Genomic DNA, 13307 nt, shown 5'->3' on the forward strand with positions numbered 1-13307 from the left:
GCTATCCCGAAAGGCAGAGCCACAAACTGGAAATGGCGCCCTCCTACCTCGAAGCGCAGAAACTTCTGATGAGCAGGAAAAATGGGCACATGCAGATATGCATCTCTGATGTCTATTGATGCCAGAAATTCTCCTCCCTGCAGGGTGGGAACTACTGTTCGAATTGATTCCATGCGGAAGGATTGAATCCTTAGGAATCGGTTCAGATCCCTTAAGTCCAGAATGGTCCTGACATCCCCATTTGGCTTTTGGACCGTAAAAAGGTTGGAATAGAAGCCCAATCCCTGGTCCTTTGCGGGAACTATCATAATGACCTCCTGCGACAAAAGTCGCTCTAACGCTAGAAGGAGCGACTGCTTCTTCTCTGGGTCTCTGGGGACATTTGATCTGAGGAACCGAGGAGAGGGGAATTCCTGAAACTCCAGCTTGTACCCTAAGGTTACCGTGGAGATTACCCATCTGTCCTGGAAATCCTCCTGCCAGAGCTCTGAGAACTGTCGCAGTCTTCCCCCCACTCGAGTGAGCGGGGGCGCCCCCTCATGCAAAGGTCTTAGTGTTTTGCCTAGTAGGCTTCTTCCCCCAGGACTTCTTTTGTCCCTGGGGTTGACTCTTGTCTCTGGACCCCGATGGAGGCGGCCGTCGAGACTGCCTGGAGGCTGAAGCCCCCGGCGCTGGGGAAAGAGTCCGTCTGAAAGAGGGACGCTTACTCTTCTTCTTGACAGGTAAGAGAGTACTTTTCCCACAAGAGATTCTCTTGATATAGTTATCCAAGTCCTCTCCAAACAACCTTGCACCACGAAATGGAAACCCAGCCAATAGCTTCTTACATGGTGCTACGGCTGACCAATTTTTCAACCATAGGATTCTACGTATATGCACCAACCCCAGTGAAAGACGGGAGGTTTGCACGATAGAATCTCTAATGGCGTCAACCACAAAGCATAAGGCCGCTGGAAGGTTAGCAAACCCCTGGGCCTGCTGTTCAGGTAATACTTTGATGACCTGCTTAACATGGTCTCTTAAGTATTGACAGACTCCAATCTCTGCTACTGCAGGTTGAACCACTGATCCTGCTAAGGAGAAAACATCCTTCAATAGGGATTCCATCCTTTTATCTACAGGATCCCTGAGCATTGTCTACAGGACAAGTCAGGCTATTATTTACAGAGGAAATGGCGGCATCAATAGCAGGTATTCCCCACATTTTAATAAACTTTTCTTCCATCGGATAAAGTGTTGAAACTTTCTCGGCGGAAAAAAACGTTTGTCTGGGTGATCCCACTCAGAATAAATGAGCTTTTCAAGTAAATTATGAACAGGAAAAGCATGTGCTGCTTGGAAAGGTTTCAGTGACCCCAAAGCAGAAGAGGATTCTTTAGCAGTTTCAGGTGGGGGCAACTTAAATGTGGAGCGGACCAATCCAGTGAGGATCTGCACTAAGACTTTCTCCTCTTGGGAAGTCGCAGAGGGTCCCTCTCCACCTGATTCCTCCGAAGAGGAATCATCCATCCTGATCCTCTGAAAGGGATTCATCTCCTTTATCCCAGAGCTCCTCTGTCTGAGGGTCTTGGGGAACAGAGGAAGGCCTAGTGCGCTTTTTACTGAGTGAAGACATAATCACGGCCATTAATCTTTCCTCTAGACCATTAATGGTTGAGGAAAAAACCTCTTGTGTAATATATACAGGGGCTGAAGTGCCAGAAGCAGGTGTTGCCCCTGACCCCGATCGCTCTCCCTGGCTAGCCGTCCCTGTCCCATCTTTAGGGGGGGGGGGGGGGATGCTGCCGACAGGGGGCCCTCAGAACCTGAACGAGATCCCCTAGTGTCTCTGGTTCTTGGGGTGCTTGAACCTCTTCTACCCATAGTGCAAAGCAACAAGGTGTGAGGTATACAAATGAACACTGCCTGCTGAGCGATGTAGTCTGGCTAAAAGCCTTGCTACCCAATGCTCAGTCTGGTGTTACTTCAGTAAATGCTGCCTAGGAGAATGCCTGTGTCCCACCTTACATGCGACCGTCAGCTCTGTGTCTCTCCAAAGGCTGAGTGCACCTGTACAGAGTGCCTTTAATAGCCTGCAGCTGGCCTGAGTGGGAGTCTAAGCACTCTGTGCTGACGTCCCGCCACCCCCCCTCGAGTTTTGAAAAAAACGAGCGCTTCCCGCGCTGGCCGACTCTCTTGTCATGCTTCTGGAGGAAGGCTGGGGGCAGGGGAGGAGGGAGAGAGGCTGGTAGTAAGATCTGCCTGAACGGCTATAGTCAGAGATGGTGGCCTGAGGCCACAGAGCCTGAGTGGTATAACCACTTTCTAGACCCCTGTGGCCCCTCTCTAGCCTGGGGGGGACATTCAAACATGAGAAATCCCCCCTTCCATCTTACCTTTGCAGCCAGCCTGAGATGCTGAACACATGAGCAGCGATCAAAACACTGAGACAGACAGTCAGCATGTGAAGGTTTGTGCTCTTGGCAGCCCCCGATGGTCACAATAGGCATAGCATGCATTTACCTTAAAGGAGAAACCTACTAGAATTAGAAAATTCTGTGGAATGTCCTCTTACCTTATCCAGCCGCAGGGTTCAGTTTACACAGACCCAATCTTCACCTCTCACGGTGGGCTCCATTTGAAAAAAACGTCAGAGACTGGGGCCCCCTACGAATAGGGGGATCCAACAGTTCTGGGACCGTAAAGCACCTCGCCAGAAATTAGGAAGTTTAAAGCCATTTTCTGATCTGCGGGGTCCAGCTCTCTAAAAAGAGAAGCGTTACGGGTAAAACCTTGTTTCTTCGGACACGAGGCCCGGGTACCATTCAATTCGGCCATGAAAAGACACTTTGAATGGATCCGGTTCGCCTGGCTTGCCCCAGTATAGGATCTTAGAATATTCCCTTTGGAGCTCAGCACAGGACATCTTTACATGTCCATCACCTAAGACACTGGCGTAAAAACTGAGGTATCCCTGCAAGGGGGAGGGATTATATAGGGGGTTGAACTTCCTGATAGGGTGTGCCAGTGTCCAATCACCAGTGATACCCTATATAACCCATCAGTAATTACTGTGGCTCTGTGTCCCGTGATGTTCGAGAAAGATAGATAGATATATTTCTATCTATCTCTATCTATCTATCTCTCTCTATACACACACACACACACACACACACACACACACACACACACTTTATGCAATGACTTTTTATATTGCATTATAATAGGAGTGATGCTTCACTGTATTTGATTATAAGAGGATCAGAGGGCCTTGCTTGTACAAAGGTCTACATTGTGAGGGGGCACAATCCCAACTGAGAAAGATTGATGCACAATACTGCTGAACGTCTAGGGATGCATTCAGCCATAGCAAACGCATTTTACATGCTTCCAGGTGCATTTGTAAATCTCTCCAAATGCAGCTGTATGACTATTTTATTCACATGTGCATATGGGGCTGTAGAATAAAATAAAGTGTGTCACAAAACAATTTTATGTAAACAGAATGTAGATAAATATATAGAAATCACAACCTATTCTGGGGAATTTCACCACCTACCGAGAAGAGCGTTCTTTTCTTTAAGGGATTCTAAAGCTGCTTTTGATGTAACCAAGTTTTTCTGCAGGGTTTCAACTTGTTCTTCAAAGCTGGCTTGAAAATCCATAATCTCCTGCAATCAACAAATTGCAATTGCACTCTGAACATAAAGCTTAAACATTCAATAGTCACGTTTTTTCAGCTACTTGACAGATGATTAAAAAGGATTGAGAAGCTGCAGCCACTGCAGTGCTGATAGTAATGTTGTAGCCTACATTAAAAGGTTAACAGCTTTTTGCAGCACTATTCTGAATGATGGAAGTATTTCTTCTGTGTAAGTTTTGAAGAATTCAGCAGGTATCCCATCTGGGCCTGGCGTTTTACAAGTTTGCAAGGAGGCCACTGCCTGCTGTAACTCCTAATAGGATAGGGCCATCTAAAGCTTCCTGATCTCAAAAGTGCCTACTCACTACCGGGGTGGATGTCGTTTCGATACTACCAGCTTAAACATGCGTATAGGAAACAATTCCCAGCACAACTCATATTGAAATCAGACTCTGTGGAGGGATTACTTATAGCCAAAACCATAGATAAACCCCTTTCCTCCCTATATTTCCACTTGTCTAACTCCTTTAAAGAAACTTGAAAAATCCCTAGCTAAGTGGAAATTAGACATCCCAGATCTGTCAGAGGAGGAATGGGAGACATGTGTTTCTTCCTTTGTCATTAATAGGATCTCGGCCAGAGACCGATTTATGCAGGTTAAGTTCCTCCACGAAGCCTATTACACTCAAACGGTTAACAATTATGAATCCTAACACCCCGGTGGCCTGCCCTAGATGTGGTCAGAGCTCTGCCTCCTGTTTTCAGGATATGGTCTTGCCCCACGCCTCGGAGACTACTGGTCGGAGATAGATGACACCCTTAGTCCGGTTACCACTCTGGAACTGGAATCAGATCCCAAGCTAATGCTGCTCAATCTTTCTGACTCTAGGGCAAGGGGTAAATATACTAGATTATTTTTGAATTACGCTACATTCTATGCTTGTAAAGAGATATTCCTTCACTGGAAGGACGCTACACCTCCCAAGGTGTCATCATGGCGCCTAACACTAAACTTGGTGATGCCATCGTATAAGCTTACCTATGCCAGCCAAAACCGTCCTGGCAAATTTGACAAAATATGGTCGGGATGGATAGATGCCTGCGGTACAGAAATAGTCGATGATCACCAAGATATAGTTGCTGGACCTGCCCTGCAATAGTGTATCACTGTTATGGACTTTAAAATGTCTAGTCGTTGGAGTCCTGTGAAATGGGCAAACTGGATGAGGTCCTTCCTTCACTCCTCGTTCCTCCCCCCCCCCCCATGGCATCATACGTCACTGCAGTTTATTAGTCAATGTGCAGTATTAGGAGGGTGCCCTCAGATTGTTCACACCAGAACGTGGCGCAGGCCACATCACATTCTCAACACACTACATTTCTGTGATCCGAAATGGGCGTCAGTTTTGACATCCTATTAAAGTAATTGGGACGGTCAGTGAGTCAACAGCAAGTCAGAGGAGCAGCCACTGCAGGACAGATGACAGTTGCTCTTTAAAAGTTATGATTTAAATTGAGTCGATTTAAATGAAGCTTTTTTACTAGAGATTTAAATCAAATCCACCCTGTGGCCAATGAAATGAATTCAAGCTTCAAGAGCTTGATGCCTGTTATTAGCGTCAGGCATTTTTTCTGCAAAAACGCTGCTGGCTTCTAGGAGAGTAAAAAAAGTGTGCATTAGGCCTAAAATGTGTAAACAGCAGACCATATGGCAACCTTACAAATCTGCAAAACAGATGCTTAAGCCTCATACACACGATAGGACTTTGTACAAACTTTCCCTTGGATTTTTGTACAAAGGGCGTTGGCCATAAGTTTGTATTGCATACAAACGGCAGAACTTTTTCAGCCAACTTTCACCAAATCACATGGTTTTTCAGCTCTTTATCACCACCCTTTGGTCAACTTCTGTATTGTTGTCTGATATTGTGTCAATCTCGCCGCTTTTATCGGCAAGACTGACACCTTGCGAGCCGGGTTCACACGGGTGCAGGGATCCGACTTGGACCCCCGCCAATGGCAGGCACTGTTTGGTATGAACCTTGAGGGGGAACTCCACGCCAAATTTCAAATAAAAAACCGGCATGGGTTCCCCTCCAGGGGCATACCAGGCCCTTAGGTCTGGTATGGATTTTAAGGGGAACCCCTATGCCGAAAAAACGGCGTGGGGGGTCCCATCAAAAACCATACCAGACCCTCATCTGACCACGCATCCCGGACGGTCAGGAAAGGAGGTGGGGACCAGCGAGCATCCCCCCCCCGAACCGTACCAGGCCAAATGCCCTCAACATGGGGGGTGGGCGCTTTGGGGAGGGGGGGCGCCCTGCGGCCCCCCCCCCCACCCCAAAGCACCTTGTCCCCATGTGGATGAGGACAAGGGCCTCTTCCCGACAAACCTGGCCATTGATGGGGTCTGCGGGCGGGGGCTTATCGGAATCGGGGAGCCCCTTTTAATAAGGGGGCCCCCAGATCCCGGCCCCCCACCCTATGTGAATGAGTATGGGGTAACCATCGTACCCCTACCTATTCACCTAGGGAAAAAAAAAAAAAAAAAAACCACAAAACACTACACAGGTTTTTATAGTAATTAGACAGCTCCGGGGGTCTTCTTCCGACTTCGACACTCTCTGGCCTCTTCTTCCGGTGTCCAGTTCTTCTGCCTCTTTTACTAGTGGTGGCCCAGACTTCTGTGTTGTCTTCTTCCTTCTTCTCTTCTTCCGATGTTGACACGACGCTCTCTCCTGCTGTAATGCTGTGTGAGCGCGCCGCAATGACTTCTATAGGCGGTGACCCTGCCCCCTTATGACATCACAGTCCCTGGGCATGCTGGGACTGATGTCATAAGGGGGCGTGGTCATGTCACATCATAAAGGGGCGGGGTCACCGCCTATACAAGTCATTGCGGAGCGCTCACACAGCATTACAGCGGGAGAGAGCGTCGTGTCAACATTGGAAGAAGAGAAGAGGGAAGAAGACAACGTAGAAGACCGGGCCACCGCTAGCAAATGAGCAGCAGAAGATAGTGGAGGAGCCGACAGAAGAACCAGACACCGGGAGAAGAGGCCAGAGAGCGGAGAAGAACCGGAAAGCGGGAGAAGACGCCGGAGAGAGAGCGGAGAAGAACCAGACAATGAGAGAAGAGGCCAGAGAGACCCCCGAAGTCAGAAGACCCCGGAGCTGCCTAATAAATTACTTTAACAACCTGTGTAGTGTGTTTTTTTATTGACACTTTTTTTCCCCCTTAAGTGAATGGGTAGGGGTACGATGTACCCCATACTCATTCACATAGGGTGGGGGGCCGGGATCTGGGGGCCCCCTTATTAAAGGGGGCTCCCGGATTCCAATAAGCCCCTCGCCCGCACACCCCGACAACCAACGGCCAGGGTTGTCGGGAAGAGGCCCTTGTCCTCAACATGGGGACAAGGTGCTTTGGGCCTGGTATTCCCCCAGAGGGGAATTCACTCTCGCACCCGCCGCAGTAGGAAAATGTGTTTTTCCTATTGCAGCCAGCGCGAGATGTACAGTACCCTGTCGCTGAGAACCAGCGCGATGGGATCGTGCTGGAAACATTCTCGCGGCTACATACTGTAGTTTGTACAAAAGTCAGACGGTTTTGTGTACACACAATCGGACTTTGTTCCATCAGACTTTTGTTGCCGGAAAGTTTGTGCACAGCCAACAAAAGTCTGATGGAACAGAAAAAGTTTGTCCGATGGAGCGTACACACAGTCGGATGTTGCTCCAAAACAGCTAATTTGCATGTTTGTTGTCAAAAAGTCCGATCGTGTGTACGGGCCTTTACAGTGATTGTAAACGATTACCTTGTAAAAAACAACCCATTCAGTTTAAAATAGAACAAAAAAAAAAAAAAAAAAAAAAAAAGGGGGGGGGCGCATTCAGACACTACAGCAAAAAAACAACTGAAGATAACTGTCAGTGGGAGGCGTTCTATATGGGGGTCCCAGTATCCAGTTAGCAACATATGACCTCATACACAAGCGGACCATTGGGGTCTGCTTATCTGTTTTTGCGGTGGACCTGATCAGACCACCCATTGTTCTCTATGGGGCGGTGGATGTCAGCAGACGGTTGCCAGATGTTACCCGCCGGCATCTGATACGCTAAAAACAGGGATGGGATGGGGATGCATTTTCCATCTGTCTGGCGGATCAGATGACAATCTGATGGAAAACGGACATGCAGTCTGTTTCTATCCGACTGCCCCATAGAGAACAGCTGACTTTGTCCATGCCTGCTCTGCGTACCGGAGCAGACACAGATCTGTCATCCACTAGCTCAGCAGGGATCAGCAGACAGAACCCCACTGAGCAGGCGGATCCGCTCTGTCTGAAAGGAGCCTATAATGTAACCAGGCCATCCAAGAATATACCTTGTTCAAAAAAAAAAAAAAAAAAAATTAGTCTTCACAGAAATGCAGACTATTTGCTGACAGATAGAAATCCCACTGCTAGTTAAATTGACTAAAAACAGTATTTTAAACCTACAGGCCTGAACAAAGTTAAAGTGGTTCTAAAGGCAGTTTTTTTTTTTTTTTTTTTACCTTGGGGGGGGGGGGGGGGGGGGGGGACGACAAAAAAAAAAAAAAAAAAAAAAAAAAAAAAAAAAAAAAAAACACCCCACACCACAAAAACATTCTGTTTTCAGCTACCCCCCACCCATACTTACTTGAGCCTGATCTCGATCCAGCGCTGTGCCCAAGAGCAGCAGCTCTCTCCTCACTGGCCATGGAGGGCAGCAATTGGTTCAGGCTGCTGTCAATCAGCCTGTGAGGAGAGCGAGGCACGGATTGAGCTCGCATGAGTACCCCCATAGCACACAGAAGGGTGGGGACGTCCCTGTGCAAAACCATTGTAAAGAGTGGGCAAGCATATCACGTTTGCCATTTACAAAAAATATTCTTTAAAATCACTTTCTCACATGCTGCAGAATTTTTCCAAAAGGTACCCCAACACACCTACACATCACAACTAATGTTTGTTTTTAGGGCACTATATTGCACATCACACTGCAAAATTTTAAGATCACGCAACATTTCCGCTAACAAAAAGGTTAAACACACACCTTATTCTTTGCATCGAGTTTATTCTTCGCTTCCATTAGTTCTATGCACAGGTTGTCAATTTTTCTCTTTGAGCCATCATCAGAAAACTAGGAGAAAAAAAACACAACAATTACCGGTACTTTTTCAAGTTTATGCCACTTCAATGATTCATAACTTTTCATGGGGGATAGGGGCCGACTGCAGATTTAATAAGGCTACAGATCTAGTACAGAAAAACAGTACAATTCTGAAACGTCTACAATACAACTGTTTAATATTACCTCTTGAAATTAAAGAAAATCTGTGTGCTTTTACATGTTCAAGAAATTATTTCCCACCTACCATAAACTACAAATACTTAGAGAACATCCATCCAATGGTTGTCACCAAGTACATATGTACTAATCCAAAGCAGAGGCAGCATGGCTTTGTTGTAATTAAAATTGGTTCTACACTCAAATGTAAGCAAAGCCAAGAAAACAGTCTTTATGCAATGAGTAAGGGCTCTTTCACACGGGCGGATCAGTGATGATCTGCCCTGTGAACACCCACTTGCTCAGCGGGGATGGCTCCACCGATCCCCGCTGAGCAGGAAAATGACGGACCTGTCAGAGCGCCACTCTCCCCTATAGGGATCGGATGATGACGGACCGTAGAGTCCATCGTCACCCGATCCGATAACGGATGGAAAAGTAGGGTTTTCCTCCCTTACACTTTTCGGATTGGAGCGGGTCGGATGTCAGCGGACACGTCACCGCTCCATAGGGATACATGCATGTCCGTTTTTCATCCGAAAACGGAAGATGAAAAACGGACATACGGATCCTCCGTGTGAAAGAGCCCCAAAAAAGGGAAAAATCGAAAGCTCCTTTTCCCTGAGCAAAATTTCTGTTTTAGACTACCTACAGTGTCAGCCACAGGTCTGAAAGCTTTGTTAAAAAGAACAAACGCACAATACTTGCAGCTCAATGGGAGCAGGGAAGAGGAGGAAGGAGTAGTTGCAAAAATGTCAAACTTTAGGAGGTCCAAGATAAATTCCATGTTACTGTGACGTGAGCCCGTGAAACCCAGAATCCCTTGTTTCAGCTCCCAATACACCGCCTATGTCTACTAGGGGCACAGGGTGACCGAGAACCCAAGTCTGATCTGTACTAATCTGACTCGCTGTACAACCACACTGGAATGTGAAAATGTATGTATGTATGTATGTATGTATGTATGTATGTATGTATGTGTATATATATATATATATATATATATATACTATATATATATATATATATATATATATATATATATATATATATATATATATACACACACACACATATATACATACATACACACACTTTCAGTAGCCAAAATGAGTACTGCCTGGTTCTTGGTTGTCAGCTGTTTGGAATATCTGATATCTATATTCAGACTGGAGAAAGCACTCAAGCAGAGTGTGGGACGTTCCGTTACAGTTTAAAATGCTGAACAAGCTCACAAAAGTTCAGCTGTATTAGATACAGTATAATTTGCATGCAAATATCACATCTTAGTTACTATGGGGAAAAAATGCATTTACTTACACTTAAAGCCCAACTTTGGGCACTGCATGGGTTAACTGCTCGCTTTTGCCTAGGGGACAGGAGAACGGAGATTTACTTTCCAAATTCTTCGATCCTCTCAGCACGAGACTGAACCAGCACCCCCGCGTTCTTGAATTGTGGAATATTCCTGATGTCATCAAGCCTAGAGTAGGCTCCACAGACGAGAACAGTCCACTGCTAGACAGTGGGGGAGCAGTATAAGCTTTCTCCCCACCCCTAGGCAAAATAAGCGGTTGACCCATGCAGTGCGGGCACAGCCTCACTGGATGGAAAAACTTTTTTTTGCCCAGCATTGGGCTTTAACATTGCACTTTCTAGTCTCTAGAGGAGCTGGTGATTTAGTCAGAGGCTCACAGACGCATCCTGGGAAGGCTACCTTACCGGTCCCCTGCCTGGAGGAAATCTGCACACTGAAAGCTCTTGCAAGATAGCTGGTAGATATTTTGCTTTTTACGTAGATGTCTAATGTTACATGGGCGGGGGGGGTTAGAACCTCCACAGTAATGGTAGATTGAACAATCTGCCCTTTCAACCTTTGTCTAGATCCCAGATGTCTCCTCTATCCATAAAAGCTTCTAATCATACCAAGACTGGGTGGGACGGGAGAGCCCGGAAAGATGCACTCTTGCCACTTGTAAAAGTAATCCAGCAGCAGCTCAAAGTATATAACCACTCAAAGTCAGATGTGTTCGGGGGACACTTTTTTTTTCACTTTTGTTGTACAACTAGGACCCCGGTAGGTTTTCACATTAATGTGCTAGTATACACTGCACATCAGCTCATTATGGCAGACATCAGTCATACCAGCCCTCCAGCATGGAGCTGTCACCACTCCAGGTGGTTCTGGACGCTTCCATCTTTGCCCGGTCTTACTTCCGAATATACTCTCTCAGGCTGCTTGAATGGCTAGCTAGGAATGACATCACTCCTATGTACAAGGAGTCACTTCATAACGAAGCTGTAAATGTGACCTGTTCATGCACAGCTCAGATTACATTACCGCTGACCACTAGGGTTCTCTTTGGTTAATAAAACCCTGCCCGTCAGCAGTTTGATTTTTTACATCAATTTCACTTTAGAATCGGGTTAGAGAATCTGTGCCACGAATGTGAGTAAAAATTAACCAATTCAATAAGCAGGTCTTTATAATCACTATATATAAATATGCGTGAAAAGGGATAGATGTGCAAATATATACAAAAAATGCATTTAGTTTGATTGATGTAACATTTGCACATACATCTAGCACTTTTCATGAATATTTTGAACACAGTCATAACTACACCTATATCAGGTTCACTTTACATCTACAGTATATATCAGGACATTCTCTACCCTATTGTGGACTGCATATTTGACCATTACTATAAAATGTATTAATTTGAAATACACAAGGTCATTGCACCCCCGTTTTCTTGTTTTGTCTGAGTGCCTAGGTACCTTCTCACATCAATCTCTTGTTAGATCTGAACTGAATTCTAATCCTCCCCTAAGATTTCACACCAACTAGTGGTTGGGCCTCAACACGTGGACAGCACTGAAGGACAACTGATCAATATTTCCTATTGGAATGTGTGAATTTCAGTAAATTCCTGGGATCCCCACAACTCTTAACGGTTCTATCTGCTGGCCTCCACATTGCTACAGGACAGTGTGGCATGGAGGTTTGAACCACTTGAGTAGGATCCAGGAGATAGACCTCCATCTTTAGGACACTCTCAGAATTTGAGTGGTGTTCGGTCACAGGAAAGTTGAGTGTTGGACTTTTACAATCTGTATATGAACACAAAAGTTAAGAATTAGGAAACCTAATACAAACAGTTGCTTCCAGGTTTCCAAGCAGAAGCTGTGAAAGTCTGAGCAGCTCTGGATAATTGCCCTAACTAGCCTTTTAGATTATACATAAGCCATGGTCAATCAACTGTATTGATAGGAACATATACTCTCAGTTTTTTCCATCCTGCCTACTCAAGCTCTGAGGTTTAAATAAAAGTATGCAATTCATCCCAAGTACAGTGCAAAGCCAACTACTGTTCCTAATCAACAGTCAATAGTAGGTGAATACTCAGCAAAGGTTAGAATGTGAACACAGAAACTGATGTGTCATAATGGTTACCAAGCCTCTTCATTCCAACTGCCATGGGACAATTAAACGCACCTTAGTTTTTAGGAGGTCATTGGCTTTATTCAAGTCAGCCATCTGTCTTTCTAAAGATGCAATGTTTGCACTGAGTGAAGTCTTCTCTCTCATGGCATTTACTAGTTTTAGCTCAGTCTTCTTGAACTCTTCTTCCAAAGCTTGAAGTTTCTTGTCTTGCTCAGTACGTGCTTTTAAAAGGCCACGAATCTAATAAAAAAGTCTGGAATAAGGAATCCTAAAGCAAACTAAAAAGTATTTTTATATAAAAACACTTTAAATCAAGTTAAAAATCATTCATGAATGCACCACTTTCAAATCTGTGGAAGCTTTTGCGTTATCAATGTGTTATATTATCAATATGCCATCTATTTATGTATTCTTTCAGCACAAGTGGGTTGTGATGAAAGCAGTGCTACTGTCTGATGAGAAGTAATTTAATCATTCGCTCACATGACAATATAGGTGCCACTTTCATTCTTTGCCCAAAATCAGGTGAACAGGGTGCATCTACCCCCTTCTGGAAGTGGAACTCCCAGACTGTTATACTTGCTACCATGCCATCTATTCCCCCCTGTGCTGCAAATTTTGGTAAGCTTCACAAACTGCTATGCCCCATGTGCAATTGCATACTGAGCAGCTCAACTCCATTTACCCTCTTGGATCTTGAGTCTGTGCCTAACCTTCACTTCTGATGCGTGTTAAGCTTTGACCAAGGGCCCCATTTTCAAAGCAGCAGTATAGCTATACCGTTGCCAACATACATGAGTTCAAAAGAGAACACTGCGGCATCCATTAGACAGCAGTATCTGCTCACAATATAAATAGGGGCTTAAAAGTAAACTTTTGCAAGAAGTTCCAAGCATACTTGCACTTTGCTAGTACATGGTT

The 13307-nt window shown here is 45.4% G+C and overlaps 1 protein-coding gene across 2 annotated transcripts in view; it reads right to left on the reverse strand.

Annotated features, from left to right (window-relative positions):
• The window catches only part of HMMR (hyaluronan mediated motility receptor), a 256412-nt gene that overhangs the window by 215019 nt on the left and 28086 nt on the right, over nt 1-13307 (reverse strand). For both annotated transcript variants that reach the window (XM_073620829.1, XM_073620830.1), the window contains exons 5-7: nt 12438-12626; nt 8705-8791; nt 3539-3650 (exon numbers count right to left, since the gene is read on the reverse strand). In XM_073620829.1, the coding sequence (XP_073476930.1) occupies nt 3539-3650; nt 8705-8791; nt 12438-12626 (388 nt within the window). The remainder of the gene's footprint in view (nt 1-3538; nt 3651-8704; nt 8792-12437; nt 12627-13307) is intronic.

Source organism: Aquarana catesbeiana, linkage group LG03, assembly GCF_042186555.1.
Source record: "Aquarana catesbeiana isolate 2022-GZ linkage group LG03, ASM4218655v1, whole genome shotgun sequence".
Lineage (NCBI taxonomy): Eukaryota > Metazoa > Chordata > Amphibia > Anura > Ranidae > Aquarana > Aquarana catesbeiana.